The 23,025-nt window shown below is 56.7% G+C and overlaps 1 protein-coding gene across 10 annotated transcripts in view; it reads left to right on the top strand.

The window, feature by feature from the left end:
* Positions 1-23,025, top strand: part of rbfox3a (RNA binding fox-1 homolog 3a) — a 261,145-nt gene that overhangs the window by 115,571 nt on the left and 122,549 nt on the right. For all 10 annotated transcript variants that reach the window (XM_029836491.1, XM_029836495.1, XM_029836498.1 and 7 more), the window contains one exon: positions 6,614-6,719. In XM_029836491.1, the coding sequence (XP_029692351.1) occupies positions 6,614-6,719 (106 nt within the window). The remainder of the gene's footprint in view (positions 1-6,613; positions 6,720-23,025) is intronic.

The following is a 23,025-nucleotide window of genomic DNA, read 5'->3' as shown; positions in this document are numbered from 1 at the left end:
CCATTATTCTGGAGGCCGAATGGTTGGACGAATCCCAGACGGAGCAGCATCGATCATGTGAGCGGCTAAAAGAGTCGGAGGCTTTGATCCTGATGAAGAACAAAGACTGAGATGATGTCACGGAGGAGGGAAGCAACTCCTCCCTCCTCTTCTTCCTCTCCTTCCTCTTCCTCCCCCCCCTCCTCCCCTTCCTCTTCCCCCCCCTCCCCCTCTTCCTCTTCCTCCTCCTTCCCCTCCTCATTCCAACAGTCTCCAGAATCTCTCCTCAGAGATGTCATTCCCGGTCCTGCTCGGTGTTCCTGACAGGGCTCAGGCTCGTGTACGGCGTTCCCGGTCCAGTTGGCCGCCGGTGCCGGGCTAATTGAAGGTGAATTGTTAATGCCCCGGTGGCCCCAGTTGCCCCAGTTGCCCCCCTTGTCTGAGCGCTGCAGCTTCCCTGTGCTGGTCTTTGATCAGTAATTCATCTGTTTGGCCTCCCAGCGCTGCCTTGTTGCTTTCATGTCCCCCCGTGTGAAGCCTTGGATGCTCCCTCCCCGAGGCTCCGCCTCTGTAGTCCTGGTCATCAGGGGGTGGATCCGCTGCTCCGGTGCTCCGGCTGCTCCGCTGCTCCGGTGCTCCGGCTGCTCCGCTGCTCCGGCTGCTCCGGTGCTCCGGCTGCTCCGGCTGCTCCGGTCTCTGGGTGGCATCAGCGCTCTTCATCTTTCTCTGTCCATCTTCATCCTAATTGCTTCCACTCCCGACCCCGAGACTCCCGCCTCTCCCCCCTCTCCATCTTCACAAAACAATTCCTGATCCGACCGACACCTGGAAGTGCCCCCCCGCCCCCATTAGTGACTCCGGTATTTCGGCAGGTATCCTGGAGACCTCATTCAAAAACAGTTTGTTTACGCCTTTATGGAGGTTTTGCTCCGACTTCAGGAACCAGGAAGACAGAGACCGAGAACGGACCCCTGCGGAACGCCGGGAACGCCCGATCCAACGGAAAATTTCTGCCGTTTCTTTTTCCAGAACTATGTCTGGCTCTGGATGAGGTGTTGCCAGGGAACGTAGCCGCGAGGCCGTGACATCATCATCGATCCTACCTCCTCTTCCCCCCCCCCCCTTCCTGTAGCCCCGCCTCCGTTTTTGCGGCACGGTTCATTAACGTGTTTTGGGGGGGGGGGGGGCAGCATCGATGCCCCGGCCTCCCGATCTGCCCTTTATCATGTTAATATGATTTCCATTGATGGAACACTTTTTCAAAATGGCAGCTTTTACATATTGACTTTTTAATTCATGGCCGTCGGTGCCGCGGCGTTCCCAGATCCCAGACGGATGCAGCCCGGGCGAGGAACTGACTTCAGGGCTTCGGCGTTTTTTATGTTCTTGCTTTGTGCGACTCTGTGCGTGTCTCTGGCTCCGCCCCTCGCTGGCACGCACGCCGTGCCTCGGAGGGAAATAGCGGGAAAACTCGGCTCCAGTTTGGTCCCGCCGGAGCCACGACTGACGTCTCGTCTGCCGGCGTTCCCGCCGTCCCGGCCTCAATATTAATGATGTTTACAGCTCGTCCAATCGGGTCTCGACCTGCTGCTTGTTTACATCAGCAAACCGAGAATTTAAAGCTCCGCGGCGTTCCGTGAGCGACGTTCCCACCATTTTGTTTAGCTTCTCCTTTAATTAGGAAGTTTAGCTGCTTTTCTCTGTGGATGATCATCGGAAAACTCTGAACTAGGAGGAGGTTGAAGGAGTCTCGAGAGAGGTTTCAGGTGCTTGTAGCTTATCCACAAGCTACACGTGCTAAACACATTAGCATCAGTTAGCCAGGACGTTGCATGTCTGTTAGCTTGTTTTCCTTATTTCCATCCTTTTCCGATGTTGCTCCGAAGGCTCGACGCTGAGGAACAGGATCACACCCGTCAGCTAACAAAAAAAAAGACCATCAGTCTGGAAAAATTATTCCGACATTTGAGAGGCCGAAAAGACAAACGGCAGCAAACAAACCGGTTGTTGGGATTCATTGGGAGAGAGTCGGAGTTCTCGTTGACATTCCTCTTCTGCGCGTCGCTCCATAAACCTCGGCGACGGCGCCGCGGCTCGTGGCTCCGGCCGCCGCCACATCCCCGTCCGGGGCCTCTCCGGGCTCCGCCGGCATCACGCGCTCCAGGAGCATTTGTAGACACACTCATCGGAGCCTCCACTTCCACTCGGCGCTCCGAGCGCACGAAGCTCCCTCACATGTCAGCCGGAGTATTTACCGTCTCACCGGTGGGTAAACGGCGGTGATCCGCTGGCGCCGCCACCAGATTTAGCCTGATTCCTCCCAGCCGGACGGATCATAACTCACACTCTTCCTCTCCTCCCCACACGGATGCAAATCTTGGAGCGTACGCGCGCCGACCTCGGCCAGAGAGCCTCTTCTCCACGCCGCTCACGGGAGGAATCGATCTCCCCGGGCTCATAAATTCCAAATATATTTACATTTACAGGAGGGGCGTCGGCCGGCGCCCATTAATCTCCCGGATTCGCCCCCCAAACGCAGGAACGGCTCATTTTGGGCCCTGAAAGCACAAACGGGCCACCGCTCCGTCAGCGTGTCGCTCCAGAGTGAAAAGTGTGAGATAATTCCGGCTGGGAAGTATAAATAACCAGCTGGGATAATATTGGGAGCAGCTCGGATAATAGTGTTAATATTTAATTCCGGCTCCTTTGAAGTGGCGGCCGGGAACATTAAAAGTTCAAGACGAATATGGCGAAACTTGTCATCGCCGCTAAGATTCATTTGAGCATGTATTTTTAATAAACCCGTGTAGGAGCCCCGTTCCTGCCGCTCCGACAGCCACTTTCATTCCGGCAGCAGCTTGTTTCATGTGCGGAGCGTCGGGAGCCCGGCGTCCGACCAGCTGGGAGTTACGGCGCCGCCGTAGACGGAGGGAAAAAAGACAAAGTTGCAAAGTTGCAGGAAAACTCGGAGCGTCTTCCCCTCCTCCTGCGTCCAGACCTACAGCTGGCGCCGAACGTCAGCGTTCCCGTTGGCGGGAACGCCGCTTTTCTCGTTTCGTTTATGGCCGCTGTGATAATTCGCACCGCGACGCGGGACATTTGATAGCTTTTGCAAATTAGCGCGCGTCCTCCTCGTCAGCGCGGCCTCACAGTACAATGCAAATTGGCTGCGCGGCGTCTCTCCGAACGACCGCCGCCTGTCCGAGCGCCGCGGCCAAAGCTAACGTCCTAGCATAAAAGTCAAACGGCGGAGATCTGCGCCGTCTGTGTCTCCGCGCCGCCGTCGGGCTTTAAAACGCTGAGTTTTACCGATGAGCAGCTCCTCCCTGCGGAACGCCGGCCGTAAACGCTAACAGCAAACAGTTTTTGGCCGCTGGCACGTTCTGGAATCTCACGGCGCCGATTCCTCCTCCGGCTGTGAGGAAGTTTCCTTGGAGCGATGGTAGCTTCATTTCCTTCCCAGCTGACTTCATTTCCTGATCCTGAGACAACGGGAAGCTGCCAACGCTGAGACGAGCACACGTCCGTGCTCGTCCACTAGGGGGCAGTAGTCACCAGAGACCGAGCCGCTATCTATGCTACCCTTGCTAGCGTGGAACTGAGCTCTGTTGGATGGGGGACCCCAAACCCTCTGGTGAGGACGTGGGGGGGGCCCTCGGATGTCCTCACCCCCCCCGTCTGCTGCTGTCAGTGACCTAGACGGCGCCGAGGACGGCTGGAACACGGCGAGCAGCACGGGCGCCGTTATCACCGCCAACGACATAACACTCCGACATCGGAGTAAACGACATAATCGGCCGATCTGACCCCCCCCCCCCCCCCCCCCCCCCAAAAGCACCAGCGAGTGCGTTGAGCGGGGGAGGGGCGGGTGAGGAGGGCGGTGTCGGGCCGCGGCGCCGCCGACCTGCAGAGCTGTTGTTTAATCACCGGGCTTTTAATGGCGTGTCAGAGTAATGAGAGGTGGGGGGGGGTACCTGGAGCAAACACCACCATCAACCCCCCCACGGGCGGAATGGTGATAAATCATCACGTTGGGGAGAGAAAAATGACAGCTATTAAAATAATGAATGGGATGATTAATTTTTCACATTAAAGATTAAAAGCTATGAGAGGTGTCATCAGATATCGGAGCCGTTTGGAGTCAGAGCTGATTTCCTGCCCCCCCCCGCTCCAGGACCCCCGGGACCGGGGGGCGTCTCCTGATGGACGCCGCCGCCTTCGTGGTGGAAGCGCTTGTCTCCGACCTCAGATGTTCCCTCAGACCTTCCCTCAGATGTTCCCTCAGATGTTCCCACAGTTGTTCCCTCAGACGTTCCCTCAGTTGTTCCCTCAGACCTTCCCTCAGATCTTCCCTCAGATGTTCCCTCACACATTTCCTCAGATGTTCCCTCAGACCTTCCCTCAGTTGTTCCCTCAGACGTTCCCTCAGATCTTCCTTCAGATGTTCCCTCAGTTGTTCCCTCAGACCTTCCCTCAGTTGTTCCCTCAGACGTTCCCTCAGATCTTCCCTCAGTTGTTCCCTCAGATCTTCCCTCACTTGTTCCCTCAGATGTTCCCTCAGACCTTCCCTCAGACCTTCCTTCAGATGTTCCCTCAGACCTTCCCACAGTTGTTCCCTCAGACGTTCCCTCAGTTGTTCCCTTAGATGTTCCCTCAGACCTTCCCTCAGCTGTTCCCTCAGAAGTTCCCTCAGACGTTCCCTCAGATCTTCCCTCAGATGTTCCCTCAGACGTTCCCTCAGTTGTTCCCTCAGACGTTCCCTCAGTTGTTCCCTCAGACGTTCCCTCAGATGTTCCCTCAGACGTTCCCTCAGACGTTCCCTCAGATGTTCCCTCAGACGTTCCCTCAGACGTTCCTGGAGGACCTGAGGAGGAACAAAGTGGAGCAGTTTAGTTAAATCCGAATCCTCAGGTTTCCATGGCAACCTATCTGCCCAGCTATTGGATAACTGGCCCCTCCCTCAGAAGTGCTGGGAGGGGGGGGGGGGCCTTGAGGGGCGGCGGTTGCCGAGGGCGATACAGGAGCCTCTCAGCCTCCCTGGGGGGGCTCCTCGAGGCTCCGCCCACATTACTTCAGACCTCTAAAGCGTCACACCTGAGTCCTTCAGCAGGAAGGGATGGGCGGGGCTTCCAGGAAGGGATGGGCGGGGCTTCCAGGGCGGCGTCAGCCGCAGCGCCGCCTCAGCTGATGATGTGTAATAACAGGCTGCGTGTAATAACAGGCTGCGTGTAATAACAGGCTGCGTGTAATAACAGGCTGTGTGTAATAACATGCCTCAGGCCTGTAATAACAGTGCGTGCGATAGCTCCCAGGAGGAGGCGCCGCAGCGCTCACATGGAAAACTGCAGCGATTAGAGGGGAGTGTAATTACAACACAGTGTAATTACAACACAGTGTAATTACAACACTTGATCAGAAAAATTGAAAAGGGTGGAAAAAAAACATCTTTTGTTGTAAATGGGCACCAGCACCTGTTAGCGGTGCTGGCGGCGGTGCTAACGAAGGCTCCTCCCACCTGAGTTCAGGCGTCTCTTCTTGTGGGGGGGTCCCCTGGCCCGGCCCCTGTCCTCTCTGGGGCCCCCACACCTCCTGTGTTCCTCCGGCTCTTTTCCCGCCCTCGTGATCCAGGGACGCCAACTAAAACGCCACCGCAACAAAATGTCCACCTCAGCTGCCCGCGACCATCTCAGCCCCCCCCCAGAATCAATCCTGACATTTCATTCCGCCCTTACGGGGGGGTAATGGTGCGTCACGGGCTGTTACCGATGCTGCCGGCCTCCCATTGGCCGGCCGTGCCGTAACCTCGGCCCCGCCGCCGCCGCACCTCCTCCCCCCCCCCCCCCCCCCGCCCAGACGCTCGTATTTACCACCTCAGATCTCATTCCAAGCGGGAGCGGCGTTTTTCATTTCCTGTTAACAAGTGAGCGACCGGTGTTTGGGTCCCCCCCCCCCACACGGAGCCAAAACAGCCTTTTAAGTTGCCTCGTCAATATGTTGCTGCTAATGTTTTATTTAGCGCCCGCGGGCTGTTCATCACACCCCCAACAACTGCTCCGCGCTCGCCGTCCTAATCACGCCGCCAGATGTCGGCTCCTCGTTTTACAGCGTTTATGTTTTTCCTCCGAGTTGATGTAAAATTCATCCGTCCCTCCTTCGTTCCTTCCTCCATTTTTCCCCTCAGACTCAACAATTAGTCAATTCCCAATCAACAAGAGGGACCAAATTGCTTTTAATTACTTTTGATAAATGACAAATTGCGTTGGCACGCTTCCCTGCGAGCGCTTAATCAGGTGTGTGGGGGCGGGGCAGGGAGGCGGCGTGGGGGGTGGGGGTGGAATCGATGCGTTTTCTGCGGTTCAGCGGCTGGGCGGCGGCCAACCGCGGCTCGCCGAGTCAGCACGAAGAGCAGCCGCGCACAAAACCTGCTGTCGCGCTCAAATATGAGCGGCGAGCGCGGCGGCGAGCGCGGCGGCGAGCGCGGCACGGGCGCTTTACCATGCAGCCGATTAGCATCGGCCAGGGCAGCTAACCAAGGGTCCGTTAATGGAGCTAACGCTAACGTGCTAGAGGGCGGAATAATGAAGCAACGCTTGAGCTACGACCCGGTTCTGACCAAAGTTCTGTGTCTCCGCAGGGTTCTTCAGCACCTGCGGCGGCGGCGGCGGCGACATCAGCGAGTCAAGTGGCAGAGCTTCAGGCCGACCGGCTTCACCTGTACATGGAGACCCCCAGCTGGGCAGGTGAGTCCCAGCCCCCGCGGCGTTCCTCACAGGGAGGCTCCGACTTCCTGCCGTCCCTCGACATGCCCGTTACTTCAGGTCGATGTGGGCGGAGCTTCGAAACCCGAAGCGCTGACTTGGTTCTGCTTTATTTAAAATGTCTGAATTTAAAGCTTTAAAGCAGATGTTGCTAGCTTCAACTTAGCTTGACTTTAGCATCAGCTTAGCTTGACTTTAGCATCATCTTAGCTTGACTTAGCTTCAGCTTTAGCATCAGCTTAGCTTCATTATAGCTTCTCCTTTGTTTCGACTTGGCTGCTACGTGGTACCAACTCTTGCGTGTGTGTTGCTCATTATTTGGCGAGCAACCATCTGGGGGGGGTCCCCCCCAGTCAAACCCTAACCCCCCAGGGGTGGAGTCCTCCACCGCCTCTCGACTCACTTGGTCTCTACGCTGCCATCAGAGGCAGAAGCTCCACCTCAAACGTGGCGCCGGGGGCTTCGTTGGACGCCGTCTCACGGCAGAATGACCTGTGGCTGATGTGCGCGTTGCTCCTCCCTCTCCGGCCGTATCGTGCTAATGTGCGCGTTGCTCCTCCCTCTCCGGCCGTATCGTGCTAATGTGCGCTGGCTACGCAGCGGAAGACCGGCGACAGCCTCCGATCCATATGGAGAGCCGGCGCCATCTTTCCCCAGACGGGGATCTGCCTCGCCACCCTTCCTCCGCGGAGCCGTAGAGCAGGTGGCGGCGAGGAGCGGCGGCCCGCCTCCATTACCTCCACTTCACGACTGCATCCTCACCTCGGAGGGGGCACCCGGGGGGGCGCTCTGGTGCCGCCGGGCGGGAGGAACGGGGACGGTTTCCATTAGTCTAATTGCTCCGTTATAGTTCTGGATTATTGCCGGATCATCTCCGCGGCTCCGTAACGACGGACCTTCGGCGCCCCCTCGTACGGCGGTGGGCGGGATGTGTCCCCCGCCGCCCCCTCGTACGGCGGTGGGCGGGATGTGTCCCCCCCCGCCGCCGCCCGCTGAAGGTCCGCGCTGGTGGGCGGAGGAGGACCAAGTTAACCCAACAACCTCCCACAGCTGCTCGCGTCCTCAACGTTGGGACGATTTACGCGGCAAACGCTGGTGCGTTCGCCCAGAATCGACGGTTTGGGGCTCGCCTGCTGCCATGGCAACCGCTTACTTCTAATAATGATGTAATGAGTAAACGAGCGCTTCTCCTGGTTCAGACGCAGCCTGAGGTCTCGCTGGATTCTGACTGTAATCCTCCAAGAACAGTGCGTTTCTCATGCCCCCCCCCCCCCCCACACACACACACACACTCACACACACTCACACACACACTCACACACTCACACACAGGAGGCACTTACAGGCGAGGTGAGGACCATAACGAGCTAAATTAGCCTCAAAGACTCGTGCATCTCCTGATTTGCATCGCCCGTCTCTCCTGATCTGGATGTTTTGAGAAGCTGCATTAGCACGGCGGCGCGCTAATGGGGGCTGAATATTTCAGCAGTGACCTGTGCCGTCCCCCCGCCCCCCCGCCGACCCACCTCTCAGCTTCCTGTTTAGATTTGTCCGGTCGGGTTGTTGCTCATTAGCGGGAGGAAAAGCTGCGGCGTTTGATATTTTTCCAGGTGTTAGTATTGAGCTTTGGCTCCGGCAGGGAGACGGCGTTCCCTGAAAAGGCCCGCTGCCGTGGCCTCAGAACCAGGCCGCGGCGGTGGCCCGTCTCACGGCGCCACGCTATCAAATATGAAACGCTCCGCTAACAAGGTGGGTAATCAACTTTAATCAGATCATCCTTTATGAAACAAGGAGAAGGTTGATCTCCAGGAAAAGGGAGATCTTGTCCCGGGGGGGGGGGGGGGGGGGGTTGTATTTAGAAATTGGATGTGACGGCCGGAGACGCGGCTCCATTTTCCATGCATGGTTCTATAATGAAGCTCGCCAAGTGGTCAGTTCTGGTTAAGGTTAGCGCCAAGCTGCTGTTTCCTGCTAATGGGGGGGGCTAATCTGGGGGGGGTGGTGATGCAGGACCTCTCATTGGGGGTGGGGGGGGGGCACATGGAGGGACCCTGAAGGTTCTGTTGAGTCAAAGCAGAACAAATAAAGTTCTGTTGGAAATGAAACGTTTTTTGGAAAAGTTTGATGAAAGGAAGAATTCTGACGTAGTGTTAATAACAATAGTAATTACAGGGGGGGGGGGGGGGAGGAGAGGAGGGAAGGGAAGGAGAAGAGAGTGGGAAGGGGAGGAGAGGGAAGGAGGATGGGGGGGAGAGTAGGGGGGAGGGGAGGGGAGGAGGAGGGAAGGGAAGGAGAAGAGAGTGGGAAGGGGAGGAGGGGAGGGGGAAGGAGGATGGGGGGGAGAGTAGGGGGGAGGGGAGGGGAGGAGGAGGGAAGGGAAGGAGAAGAGAGGGGGAAGGAGAGGAGAGGGAAGGAGGATGGGAGGAGAGGGGGAGGAGGAGGGAAGAGGAGAGGGGAGGGGAGGGCTGCATCTTTAAAAGCTGGAGTGAAGGGAGAGGCTGGTGGTTGGGCGGCGGCAGGATTGTGCTGAGGCAGGACTTTGGTGCAGAGCTTTGCCCATTAGAGGGAGCCATAAATCCTGGACTCTCCGGCCGGCTGTGTCAGCATTCCCAATGAATTGATTTTAAACGCCGCTGAAAAAAGGGAAAGTGCAGGGGGGGGGCTGTTTAATTCACCCCCACTTCTCACTCCAGCTCTACAAGGGGGGGGGGAGCAGTGTAGTGGGGGGGGGGGGCTGCGTAGTGGGGGGGGGCAGCGTACTACCCCACTACGCTGCCCCCCCCCACTACACTGCCCCCCCCCCCCCACTACACTGCCCCCCCCCCACTACACTGCCCCCCCCCAAATTCCCCCCTACTTTTATTTCTCCACCAGGGAAATGAGACACGTCGTAAAGCAGCAACGCCGCATTTGAAATTCAAATGCGGCGTTTTGAAATTGATGTATGTGTTTATTCATTCACCAGCAGCGTCCACGTGCACGCGCACGTGTTTATATATGATCAGCAGCCGACGCTCCTGCTCAGCCTCGCCGCTCAACAACATGGCCGCCGCCGCCCACTTCCTGTGTGGCGTCCAGCTGCGAGCGTCTGCCCCAACGCCATCTTGTTGATGATGCGGTTAATAACGGCGGCGGCGGATTTACGAGCGCCAGACTGGTTTATTGGAAGGAACGTCCAATAATTAATGTCGTTAGCGTCCAGCAGCTCCCAACAAAAGCTCCTCGCCGCCGCAGACGGCGTCCGGCGCTCCGCCCGCCATCTGTGGCGGGCAGCTTGTGCAGCAGATTCATCTCAGCTTGATGAGGTAAAAGTGCGTAAAATCGGATCAGACTGGAGTTCTGATGGGATCAGAAGTCCGGGTCCGACCCGGAGAGCAGACACGTTAGTGACACGCGTGTGCGCCGCCAGGCCAGCAGGGGGCAGCATGTCCAGAGGACACGTGGCTCATGGACAGGAAGTGACGCTTCCAGCTTCCTGTTTGAGGACAGCGCTCCAGGCCAAAGCTGTGCTAGCATTAGCATTTATCATGGAAGAAGTTTCCCGCCGCAGAACACATGAGGAAAAGTGGGCGGGGACTGCGGCCGCCACGCCCACATCTGCCCTCAACGCCGCCGTTGTTTTGTGCGCGATCATTTAATCGTTGACCGCCGGCGTTGCCAGGGCCAGTCGGCGGCGCCTGCATGTGAACGTGCGCGTGCTAATTAGCCTCCGGCGGCGGCGTGCGGAGGAGCGGCTGCACATTACTGTAAAGATCGGGAGGATATTTCACTTTGAGGAATGGCGGCGGCGGCGGGACGGAGGGCTTGATTACCAGGAGCGCCGCGCAGCCTCTACATCTTCCTTCCCCGCTTCAATTATGGCTGACTGGAGGCGCCGCCGCCGCCGCCGCCCTCAAATAAAACTAAAATATGATAAAGCTGGAATCTGAGGCCCGGGACGCCGGCTAGCCTGCAGCCGCGGACGCCGCAGATACGGCGTAATTACAGCGTTTGGTAATATTTTTTTTGCGGGGAGATCGGGAGCGGATGTGTTCATGACACGCGATAAAAAGCACATTTCCCCGCCTCCACGCGGAGGAGCGGCGTGCGAGCGGCGTGCTACATCCCAGATCATTACTCACCCACCAGCTCGCGCGGCATCAGCTGTCACAACAGCGGCTCCACGTTGCTCCTCGGAAACGATCCGCACCACGACGCTCACGCGACTAAAACTCTCAGGAAGCCGGAAAATCGGGAAATTCTGGATCCACCTTTACGGTTTGAGAGGGAAGTCCTGACCGCTAACGTAGCGCTAGCCGCCTGCTAACCTCTATTGTTCTCTGTTAGCTGAAAGGGTTTTAAGGCGGCGCTGTCACGACGCCCCCCCGCCCCCGCGGAGGTGGTTCTGCCCCGGTGCCCTGACCCCCCCCCCGACCCGCTGGGGCGAATGTGAATTGACAGCAGAATTGCATTGTGGGTAATCTGTCTTAGCACACTTTAAATTTAACCGTTAATTGCTTTGAGAATAGAGGAACGTGTTTATTTGTGGGGCCGCGGCGCCGAAGACGAACCGTTAAACGGAACAAAAACACACATGTTTAGGAAAACGTGCTCGGGGAGCCGGAACGCCGACTCTCGGAAGAGTCCCGGAACATTATCTGCTTATAAATCCTGCGTTACGACTGCGAGGAGCTCCCAGTGATCAGCAGCGGCGAGGCTGTAAAACTCCAGTTAGCCTCTTCTGCTCTTATCGATCACGTCAGACGTCCCACAGCGTCATTCCCGAGATTCCAAGTGTTTTATCCCGTCCACCCGTAAAAATGAGGAGAAGCTCACGGAGTGAATTTAGAGGAGGAAGAACTGCGACAGCGAACCCTGATGATGCGGAAGGTTCTTCTTCTGTGGTGGGGACCCCTCCCTCGTCTGGGGGGGGGGGGGGGGGGGGGGACCAGGACGGCGTTCCTGAGGAGACCTGGCAGCACCGGGATGGGGGGGGGGGGGGGCTTCCATCACAGACAAATCGTTGCCGCAGTGGAGAGTGGCGGCGTGGCGGCGGCGGGCTGATGCATGGACACGGCGAGAGGCGGGGACGGCGCAGGAAAAGTGCTGAGGCTGGAATGAAGCCGTTATCTCCGGCCTGCATCACCGGGAACGCTGACAGGGAGCGCCGGTGCGACCGTGGCGGCACTGCTGCGCCGCCCGTCCTCAGCTGACCCCCGTCCCGGCGTTCCCGCGTTTGTCCTGGCGGGACGTCCGTCCCACGCGTCTCCTGGTTCCACATCCTGCTGCGGAGTTCCGAGGTGCTTCTCCGTGATTAAAAATGGGTCAGACTGGTGCTTAAAAATGGAACGCTGCTGCGCTCCTGCTCGGACTTTTCCTCCGAGCATGTGGTGTTTTCTACTGAGCGGCGCCCTCGTTAATAATCAGCTGCTCGTTAGTGTTTGTCCCCGTTTTTACCTTCTATTCTCCCAAAAGATGTTTGAGTGTCTGGAAAGAAGAAAGGCCCACGTGCACCGCGCTAGCGTCAGCACGCTAACGTCTTTGGACACGCCCACCGGGAGGTCACGCCCACCCAATAGGTCACGCCCATAGCGGACGGCCACCTCCCACGGGAGGCCACGCCCACTCAGAGTGACACACCCACTCAGAGGCCAAGCCCACGCGGGAGGCCACGCCCTCTGCCAGACACCCAAAGAGACTCTCAGCAACGCGATATTCTGTCCATCCTGAAATTAGCTTCCGGAATTTTCCGAGGAGCGTCCGCCCAATGGGAGCAGCGGTTTTCATCAACACACGTGTTGTTCACGTCGAGCGACGCTGGCGTCTCCACATTCCCAGTATATTGAAAATTTCCGCTGATTTATTCCGTTCCACTAAATCTTCCGTGAGAAATAAACTTTCCGAAGTGGAACAACAACAAGACGTGTTGCCGCGGTAACTTTCAGGGCTACCACCAGGAATTTGGAAGCGACGGCGAGATAAACAAGCAATTAGCGCGACAGCACGTCGGCGCTCATTATCATAATACGGACCTCGGAAAATCTCCCAGCATGCAACAGTTGGCGTGGCTCAACGCCATAATGGCGAGGATCCACAGCTCGGACGCTGGCGTGACGTGGCGGACGCCGCGGTTCCCCCACGCGGAGATGAGGTTGCTCGTTAGCAGCTCGGGGCCCCGGCACGCCGCTCCGACGCCCTCGTGGGTGATCCGGATCCACAGGAGGTCGCGGTGTCACGGCAGCGGCGCCGGGATCGCTCTTCCCGCGTGGGCGTCGCTCAACGTTTCTGAAGCTTTTCTTTCTCCGATCACACTTGACGGATGGAGCGGAAGAGGCGATCATCTGGTTCTTAGCGGGCTCTCGGAGCGGCGCGCTCTCGGAGCGGCGGGCTCTCGGAGCGGCGGGCTCTCGGAGCGGCGGGCTCTCGGAGCGGCGGCCTCCGCTGATGAATGGCGTCTGCCGCCCGTCACCAAAGCGGAAATTAAGTATTTCTGTTTAAATGTAACATTTGTCTCCTTTGCCGGAGTCGAGGAGGCATTTGTCAAAATCCCCAGGCTTTGGGGAACGCTGGATTTCCTCTGGGAGCACGCTGGGAATTACTTCCTACTCTTGCATTAATGGCGTTCCTGTTTTATCCCCCGGATCTAATCCTCACCCACCGGAATTTCAATATGGAATCTTTAACACATTTAGCCGCAGGTGCCCAAAAACATTAAAGGCAACGGCGAGCTGATCCAGAAGCCCCGCCCCCCCGTCACCTGAGGGTTGCCGTGCGTTGCCAAGACGGAAGCGTCGCGTTCCGGAGCCGACTGGACGCCCGACCAGGTCCAGGACGACTTCTCTGCAGGCCCGGCGGAGCTTTGGGCCGACGGCGTTCCCGGCAGGAAGCGCGCGGCTCCCCGCCAGGCCTGGCGCCGGTCCAGCGTGGCCCCGGCTCCTCGGACCGGCGGGATATCGTTCCCTCCGATGTTACATCAGCCGCGCTTGGTCAGCCTCCGGAACAGTCGATACTCCACAATTTAGAAAATCAGCCAAGTTTGCAGAAACAAAGAGGCGATATCGGGAATAAAGACGGATATGGAATCTGACGCCAGCCGCTTTTTCACGCCCGCTGAGTTATTTGCTGTCCGGAGTTTGGCGGCGGGGGGGGCAGGGATCTGTCAGGGGTCAGCGGAGGGGGTCGCGCGCCCTGAATAAACGTGCAAATCACAGCGGCGTTCCCAACCCGCCCCCCTCCAGATTTCTTTTGTCGATGGAAATCTAATTGCTTGAAAAGCGATCAATGGAAACTAAATTGGTTCTCCGAGTGTCGGAATCGGCTGTGAGCCGCCTTAGCATCTTAAATCACAGCGGAACGCCGGGAGCCGCCTAAAGTTTGGTGAGTGTCGGAACGCCGCAGGGGAGCGGCGCCTTAATCAGCCTCTCATAAGAATCGCAGCCTTAATTGTTTCTCCAAAGTCATAAATCCTCCAAGTTAATGGGCAGCGGGAGCGTCGGGAAGAGGAGCGTCGGGAAGAGGCCGCGAGCCGGGACGCCTGATAACCCCCCCGTCATCCGATAGGACTAATCCCTGTAATCCCGAACACACTCCTGAACACGCCGCTAACTGACAGCAGTCGATACGGACGCACTCCTCCGTCTTATCGTGCGTCTCTTTGTCTTCCAGCGCCGCTGCGGCAAAATCCGCCTCCTCGCCGGCGTTGGCGGCCGATGGCTGTCACATGATCTGGTCACATGATCTGGTCACATGATCTGGTCACATGATCTGGTCACATGATCTGGTTGTGAGTGCTCGCTGATAAGGGGGCGGGGTTATCACACCCTTGAGATAGTGGCGAGTCGCAGGTCGCCGCGGGCCTTCGGAGGGAGCGTGGCGAGGGAACGCTGCTGATCCGAACGCTCCGTCTTCCTCTACAGCAGCGACGGAAACGTTCCCTCTGGGACGCCTCCGCTCCCGCATCCCTCCCCAGGAAGGAAGAGTCCCTGCCATCGGAATTACATCGGAATTACATTGGAATCGATCTGGGGGGCGCTAGGCCACGCCCCCGAGCCGCAGGTCCCGCCCACGATGCTAACTTTAGCGCTAACTGTGTTGATTCAGGAAAACCAAAGAAACAAAGAGGTTTTCAGGTAAATGTCTGTTTTCCTGGAGTTCCCGTGGATCCTGGAGCCTCTTCAGGACGCGCATCATCACGCCCGCGACAACAACAACAACGAGCGCCGCGCTTTGCGTAGCGGCCCAGCGGAGCATCCAGCCGGCCCTCGCCGCCCATCAATCTTCCTGTCGCCGTTCTGTCGGTGATGCTACAGACGTTGGGAAGCTCTGCTGCCATGCTAGCGTGTGTGTGTGTGATGCGCTAGCATGTGTGTGTGTGCCGCGCTAGCATGTGTCTGCCATGCTAGCGTGTGTGTGTGTGTGACGCGCTAGCACGTGTCTGCCATGCTAGCGTGTGTGTGTGCCGCGCTAGCATCAGCAGTCCGAGGGCCCGTCAGATGTTCTGTGAGCCGCGCTCACCTCGGGGAAATTAGCAATCAACCTTTCGCCGGCTAACACCTGGTATTTAAAACAGAAAAAACACGCTCGCCGTCGCGGCGCCGCTGATGTCAGGTCAGCCCCCCCGCGCCCCCCCTGTTCCACACATTATTGTTATGTTGATAGCAAGCGCACGTCGCTAATCACTTGTCCCGCCATGTAATTTGCATGCGGCCCCCCCTCGGAGCGCCGCCGGCGGCCCCTCCGACGCGGCGAGGAGGCGGCGTTAGCAGAAGCTCCTGTGCAGCGGAACGTGCGCGAGCGCACGCTCGCGCACGCTCGCGCTGGCGATCCCTCATTTATCATCCTGACACCGGCTACTTTTCTGAAGTGGAGGAAAAATGTTGCAGTCAGCTCTTCCTTTGGTCCCGGAAAAATGTGCGAATGAGAGCGTGCACGTGGCGTGCACGCCCCCGCTGCACCCGGAGACAGTAGCTCGTGTGTGTGTGTGTGTGTGTGTGTGTGTGTGTGTGTGTGTGTGTGTGTGCGCCTGACTGCCTGTTTGTTTATGCATCAGTGTGATGAAGGAACGCGGCGCTTTAGCGCTGATTAACCAGAGCGAACAGGCTCTTTAGCTGCGGCGCCACTTCCTGGTTCTGTTTCCTGGTTCTGGTTCTGGTTCTGGTTCTGGTTCTGGTTCTGGTTCCTGGTTCTGGTTCTGGTTCTGGTTCCTGGTTCTGGTTCTGGTTCTGGTTCTGGTTCCTGGTTCTGGTTCTGGTTCTGGTTCCTGGTTCCTGGTTCAGCCCATTCTCACCACCGAAACAACGGCGCCTTTTCGCCCAGTTCAGGTTATTAATGCGCCTCTTTGTCCAGCTGTGACCCGGGAACGGGCCCGGCAGAACTCCTGACATTTACGTACGCGGACTCATTTCCTGCCTAAATCGCATCGATGGATATTTGGATCGTTGACGTTGATCAGTGACATTATGATCTTTCCTGTGTGTGTGTGTGTGTGTGTGTGTGTGTGTGGGGGGGCTCACAGTCTTGTGTGGGCGGGGCTAAAGGCCGTGGGCGGCCCACCGCTCTCCTTCCCGCCCCGTGTTCTTCGATCCCGGCGCTCCCGCCGAGGTCGTGCCGGTGACCTATTGGTGCCAATAAACGGCGGCGGTATTAATCACGGCGGCGGCCGGTTCTCCGAGGAGGTCAACGCTTTAAAGGGCAGCGGCGGCGCTGAAATACGGCCGCGGCGTCTTTACGCTTCAATGTACCAAAAGTTTTATTAGTCCGGCGCGGAGGTCAGGGCGGCGGCATAAACGGGATCTGTCGATATCCCATTACAGCGCCGCGGCCTGATTGGAGCGCCGCCGGATGCATATTTCACTCTGAATTTAGCTCCTCGCCGTAAGTAACGCCGGATTTCCCAGCATGCACGGCGGCGCAGCATCTGTTTTTCTATTACGTGAGCGATGAAATATTAATCCCGGAGCAGATCCGGAGCGGGTCGGCCGGTGCCGACAGCTGCTGCGGTGGCAGGTGATCCCGGCGCCGCCTCTGTGGGGTCACATGACCTCTCTGATGAGGGGGGGTTAGCCGGGGGAGACGGAAAACAACCAGAGGCGGAGCCAACGGGGTTTGGAGCCAATCAGAGGAGGCCGCTGATCCTGTTGTTATGGCGACGGAGCGATCCGATTGGCCGTTCCCTCCTGCTGCTGCAGCGTTCCCTGAAAACAGGAAGTTAGCAGCGTCAACTTCCTGTTCGTGACGAATAACCCAGACGGTCCGGCGCCGGGGTCTCCAGGAACACCAGCCGGTACCAGGCAGAAACCCAGAACAGGTCCGGTTCCACAAGAATTCCCAATCGGACGATTGATTTGAACGGATCGGCTCTTTTCTCCTCGTTGAGCTGAATTAAAACTTCGCTGTTGATCCAGAAACGGATCCGGAATGTTAAACAGCAGCCGATGGATTTCCGGACGGATCATTAACGTATTTTCCGCCCGGCCAACGTATCAATCCGCTCGATGAATCCGTTGACCGAACACGGATCGATGCGGCACAATTATTGTCCTCTAAAGAGCGCCAACACTCCCGATGCTAATTGTCTGCCGATACTGGCCCGGTTGCTAGGTGACGGCCCCCAGACCTTTACCTGAGCTAGACGCTCCGAACGTTGCTAATTGTCTGCGCTAATTAGCCGCGTTTATTCAAGTTTGCGATCTCCAACTCCGACTTCATGCAAAGTTTAACGTTCGCAGGTTTTTAAAAACTCCGGGATCAAATGTTTTTAAAGGTGGGCTAACGTTAGCGAGCGTTAGCGGTGGGCGAGGCTAGCCTTGAGATATTGGCACCTCTCGGTTGTGGTCGATGTTAGCTAGTATCACCTAGTTTTTAGTTCCCGTTGACTTTAACCACTCCAGGCTGCCCCGAAGCGCCCCCCCACCCCCCCCGCCCCCCCGGAGCTCAACGCGCTCGGACGTTAGCACGTTAGCATACGCGGGTCGTCAGCGGTGAAAGAATGACAAGACTTTCATCTCCACAGTGTCACTCCTGCTTAGCTGCGACACGGATCAGCGTTCCCGCCGCTCCGCTCGCTCCCGGAAGGGTTACATAATAACGGAATAACTCCTGTGCGGCGTTAGCTTAGCATTGTGACAAGGTCAAAGGGGAGCGAGAACGCCGTTCTCCATTCGTGTCCCGCTGGCGCCGAGTCGTCCGTCGGTGTCGCTCCGGTTTTGTTGGGATATTTAATGCCGATTAAACAAAATGATGCGTTCAAACGCAGTCTGGACATTTCTGAGCGGAATACTTTTAGAATTTCCGGAGTTCCGGAGAACTTGTGACGTGTGGTCCCGGTGAAATGGATGATTCCTGATTCGCGGGTAATGAAGTCATCACCGGGATTCTGCGGACGCCTTTTAATTCTGATTAAAAGTCATTTTTAAACGCGATGACCTCAAACATCTCACTCCTCTCATCTCCGCTCTAATTCCTCATTTCCCGGCGCCGCAGACGGAATCCTGAGTCGGCAGAATTCCGCCCGCCAACACGACACCTTTATCAGTTTTCTCCCATTAATCTGAGGCGGCGGCCTTGATTAAAGCTCCGCCCCGCCACGGACGCCGTCGATGCCCGTTCCTGACGGCGTGGGGGGGAATCGTGGGGGGGGGCAGTGCTCCGACCCCCCCACGATTCCCTCCCACCGCCGCCGCCACTCCCCAGGCTTGTTTTTCCACATGTGGTGATATGAGCTGGTGTGATGGTGCCGGGGGGGGGGGGGTCCGGCGCCCCCCCGGCATGCGACCGCGGCTCCTGATTGATGCTAACCAGATTAGCTCTGACTGACAGCCGCAGCCGCTTCCCTCGACCCGAAAGGCAATTTCATGAAATGGAGGCGGGTTAAATGTGGCGGCGTTCTCGCCGGCTGCTTCCTGCCAGGACGCCTGACCCCCGGCGAGCCGCCGTAATGGATGAGCACGCTCGCCGCCCGCTGTCGGGCGCTCGCGCTCAGCGGAGGAGACACCGGCTAATTAATTACGCGGATGTTGGCCGGCCGGACGCTGACACCGCGGTCGTGGCTGCGCGGTTATTGACTCCACCGAGGAAAGCTGCTCCTTTAGCATCGGGGGGGGGCGACTGATCCACTCTGTTAAAGTCGGTCCCAACGCGTGCTACCTGTTAGCATGTTTGCTAATGAAGCTGATGAGCCAACATGTTAGCCGACGGGAACGGCAACGCATCCCAGTCAGAAACGAAAGAGACTAACTACTGTCGAGCTAACGTAGCTGTTAGCTAACGTAGCTGTTAGCTAACGTGGCTGTTAGCTAACGTGGCTGTTAGCTAATCTAAGGCAACAAGGCGCCGTAAAGGTTGCCAATGCTCGGAGCAGCTGTGTTCTGGCGTCGGGAGGTCATAGCAGCTAGGTGCCGTGCTAACAGGCGCGCAGTGACGTAGCTAAAGCCTGTTAGCCACCTCGCTGGAAGGAGCAGTCTGGAAGCGGCTTTTCTTCCTGCGAGCTCGCCGGTACGTGTGGACGTGGCGAGTGGAGTAGATTAGAGGGTCGCGCTCGGGGTCGAGAGGAACGCCACGGGAGACGTTAGCAAGCCTGCGCAATCACTGCCGCCGCGCGTGCTGCTGAGGCGCTAATGCGCTCAGAGATGGATGTGCACGAGAGCTCGGCTGCAGCTTGAAAACAGATCAATTATGACGGACGTCCTTTCACCAAACCGACGGCCTCAATGGCGGCGGAACCGTGGCGGCGCTCCGGGCCTCAGCTGTAAATGGCGTTCCTTGAGAGAGAGTGGGAGGGCCAATGTTGGAGGCGGAGCCTGTGGTGGCGCGCTGCTTCAGGTCCTGTGATGACCACACCCACCTGCAGCTACAGGCTACAGCGTTAGCATTGTAGAATTTGTGTTAAAGTGGCTAAAAAATGCTCCAGACTGAACTCAAACACGTTCATAATTAATTAAATCAGCAGAAGAAGAAGCGTCGGATCATTTCACAACAGTGACCTTTGACCTGAGCCGCCGGCTCCTGAAAAGCTACCTGAGCGGCTTCAACGTCCCGATTTCTTGATTTAACGACTTGAAAACCTGCTGCCTTCCTGCTCTGCTTCCCGTTGCTAATCTCAGGTTGCTAGTGGCTAATCTCAAAATTGCTAGTGGCTAATCTCAGGTTGCTAGTGGCTAATCTCAGGTTGCTAGTGGCTAATCTCAGGTTGCTAGTAGCTAATCTCAGGTTGCTAGTGGCTAATCTCAAAATTGCTAGTGGCTAATCTCAGGTTGCTGGTCCCTGAGTGTGAGTGTGTGTGTGTGTGTGTGTGTGTGTGTGAGTGTGTGTGAGTGTGTGTGAGTGTGTGTGTGAGTGTGTGTTTCGGAGGGCTCTGAAATAAAAGACTTCCTTCTCTGTGGGATCCGACCCTCCGGGGGGCCGTGGCGGTGTGTTTACTGCCTCTGTCGTTCGTTAGCATCGCTACAGACGCGTGGGCGTCTAAAGGTCTAAGCGCGCTAATGCTAACGGCTAACAACACTATCAGAGTGCCGGATCTGATTCCCAAACAAAAATTTCACACAGGTTTGTCCCGTGAATTAGCGTTCCTGATAAATGGGCCTGGAGGACAATAGAGCCTCCCAACGGCGTCGGCTCGGGATCCGGAGAACCGGGAAACAATGGTCCCGATAAATGTGATAAAGAAGGAAAAACAAGCTCAGCAGAAATGATTCTGCAGCAGGAGGAAGGATTTATGAAGGTGGGAGGACGAACTTCCTCATCCCGACGAGTTCATCCTGACGCCTGCGTCCACAGGTTAGCGCCGCGGCGCCGCAGAGCACACGACACACATGCTAATGCTAGCTGCTAGCTAGTGGGGAAATTCAGTCACAAAAAGTGCAGAAATCAGAACCAACGTTAGCATCAAAGTGTTGTTTCAAACGGGAAGTTGTAGTTTTTCTGTTTACGATGTTTCTTTCCTGGCCAACTTCAGACTTCATCGAACATTCCTGGGAATAGCTATAGCTCGTCTAGGCTGCTATCCCGGCGGCGTCGCTAATGCGGCTAATGCCGCTAATGCTATCCATCCGACCCAACACCTGCAGTCCAGAAAAAACGACCTTTTTAAAAATGCAAACAAGTGGCCGTGGCTGTTGTGGAATGTTGCGGCGTTCCGGCTCCATTCCCACCGGGAATCTGCATTTAATGTTTTCAACTTTCGCCTCCCATCAAACCCACCGATGGATTTTCATCAGCGAAGTTACGACGACGGATCAATCTTTACGGTCGCCCCGGAGCGGGACACGGGAACGCCGCTGCTTTTATGTGCGCTTAGCAAACGCGGATGTTTGTGGATGAACGAGGCTCGCTGATCCCGCTCGGATCAGTGACCCCGCCTCCCCTTTTGCTCCTAAAAATAACGATCACCTCGCAGGAAGTGCGGCGACGTAAATGGCTCGCGAACACCACGGATGGAATTCCAAATGAGGGAATTTGCCACGGAGCCGTTGTGTGACTTTGTGTACACGATGTAGGTAAACAGGCACGGCTGGCGCTCCGAGCCCCCCGGGCGGCGCTGGCGTTTCGGAAAACATTTCCTGTTTGTTACGTTCCAGACGCCGGGACTGCTGTTAGAGGCTTAAAGCACGGAATTCACAGGATTCCAAATGAGACTTTGTACTCATTTGTAGAGACAACAACAACAACAGGAAGTTCCTGCTGATCCCATTTCCTCCAGCTGTTCCTCCAGCAGGTTTGAAAACGGGAAGACAAAGGTAGATCCGACGATTCCGGAGATGAAGAGCAGACGAGGAAAAACCCAGGAAATAACAGCTGGATGTTTCTTTTCCGTGATCCAAACGATCAACACCGACAAACAGGTCTGTTAGCCTGCTAGTGCTAGCGGGAGGCTAGCTCAACGAGCCATTTATCCACCTGGGAATTTCGTCCGGTGTTGGGATCCAAACGTCTCCCGATCATCCAGACACGTTGTCCGTGGCGTCCTCGCCGAGCGGCGGCCGCAGGAACGTTGAGTTGAACTTGGCGAGTCCTCGTTTGTCCAGTAATTAGCGGGCGGCGTTCCCGAGGAGTCTCCCTCTGAAGACGGCCGACGGTGGTGCGGAGTTGTTAGCGGCGCCTGACGCGGAATATTATTGTAGCAGATTATTTCCCAGTCAGGGTGATTTATGAGGCCCGGAGCAGCGACGTGATGATCCTAATTAATCTGAGGCGCCGCCGGAGGAAAAGGCCAACCGCTGATCGGAGCGCCGGCATCTGGCTGCGGGATCCTTCCCTCCCTCCACCCGCGCTTCCGCTGGAATCAGCACATTTACCCCCTCCCCCCCCCAAAGGCTCCTTTCGGGAGGCAAAAAACCCTCCGTGGAAGACCAAAATGGCGGATTTGCTGAAATGAGACAAAAGCGCGGCTGGAAGAGCGAGACGATTCCGAGTCATATTGATCTTAGTTAATTAGATTCCCATCTGCTCCCTGGGGACGGCTGTTCCGGCAACACGTCTCAGAGTGAAGGGAGAGGCGGAGAGACACGCCAGTATATGAACCCACTTAATTTCATTCCGAAGCCTCCAGTACAAAATGGGATTTGATTATTGGGAATATTTTTCATGTCTAATTACAATTTCTCTTTTCTCGCCTGAAGTTTATCAAAACTTCTCTCTTTTTTCCTGGGTGAATGCTAATGAATCCCGCTCCGCGTTTCAAGCTAACCACCAGTGCCCCCCCCCCCCGCTAATTCAATAAGCTGCACGGAAAACTAGCATCGGAACTCGTTCCTCCACACGTGAACTTTTACCCATTAGCACTTTTCTTTCACTCTGCGGCTAACGGAGCGCTAACGGCGCGGTGAGGTGCTAATGTTCCTCGTGTTAGCGCGGTCCGTTGGGATACGGAGGAAACATGCTAACATAGCGTAGCGGCTACATATCTGCCTAGAAAAGTGATGGAAAAAGAAGGAATTTGTTGTGTGTTGGTGTGTGTGTGTGTGTGTGTGCGCGTGTGTGTGTGTGTGTGTGTGTGTGCGCGTGTGTGTGTGTGTGTGCGCGTGTGTGTGTGTGTGTGTGTGTGTGTGCGCGTGTGTGTGTGTGTGTGCCTGCAGGGGAGTGGAAGCAGGTCATGTCAGCTGGGGGTCACAGGGGTCAGCGGCTCTTCTGGGCTGATCTGTTTGTCATAATGGCTTTTAAAAGGTCACATGTTGATTAAAATGACTGATCGTTAAGAGCCCCCCCCCCCACACACACACTCACACTCACACACACACACACACACACACACACACACACACACACACTCACACTCACACTCACACACACACTCACACACACACACACGCACACT

The sequence above is a fragment of the Takifugu rubripes genome, chromosome 5 (genome assembly GCF_901000725.2).
Source record: "Takifugu rubripes chromosome 5, fTakRub1.2, whole genome shotgun sequence".
Taxonomy (NCBI): Eukaryota; Metazoa; Chordata; class Actinopteri; order Tetraodontiformes; family Tetraodontidae; genus Takifugu; species Takifugu rubripes.
The sequence above is the reverse complement of the archived record's forward strand: the minus strand, read 5'-3'. Positions and strand labels throughout refer to the sequence as shown.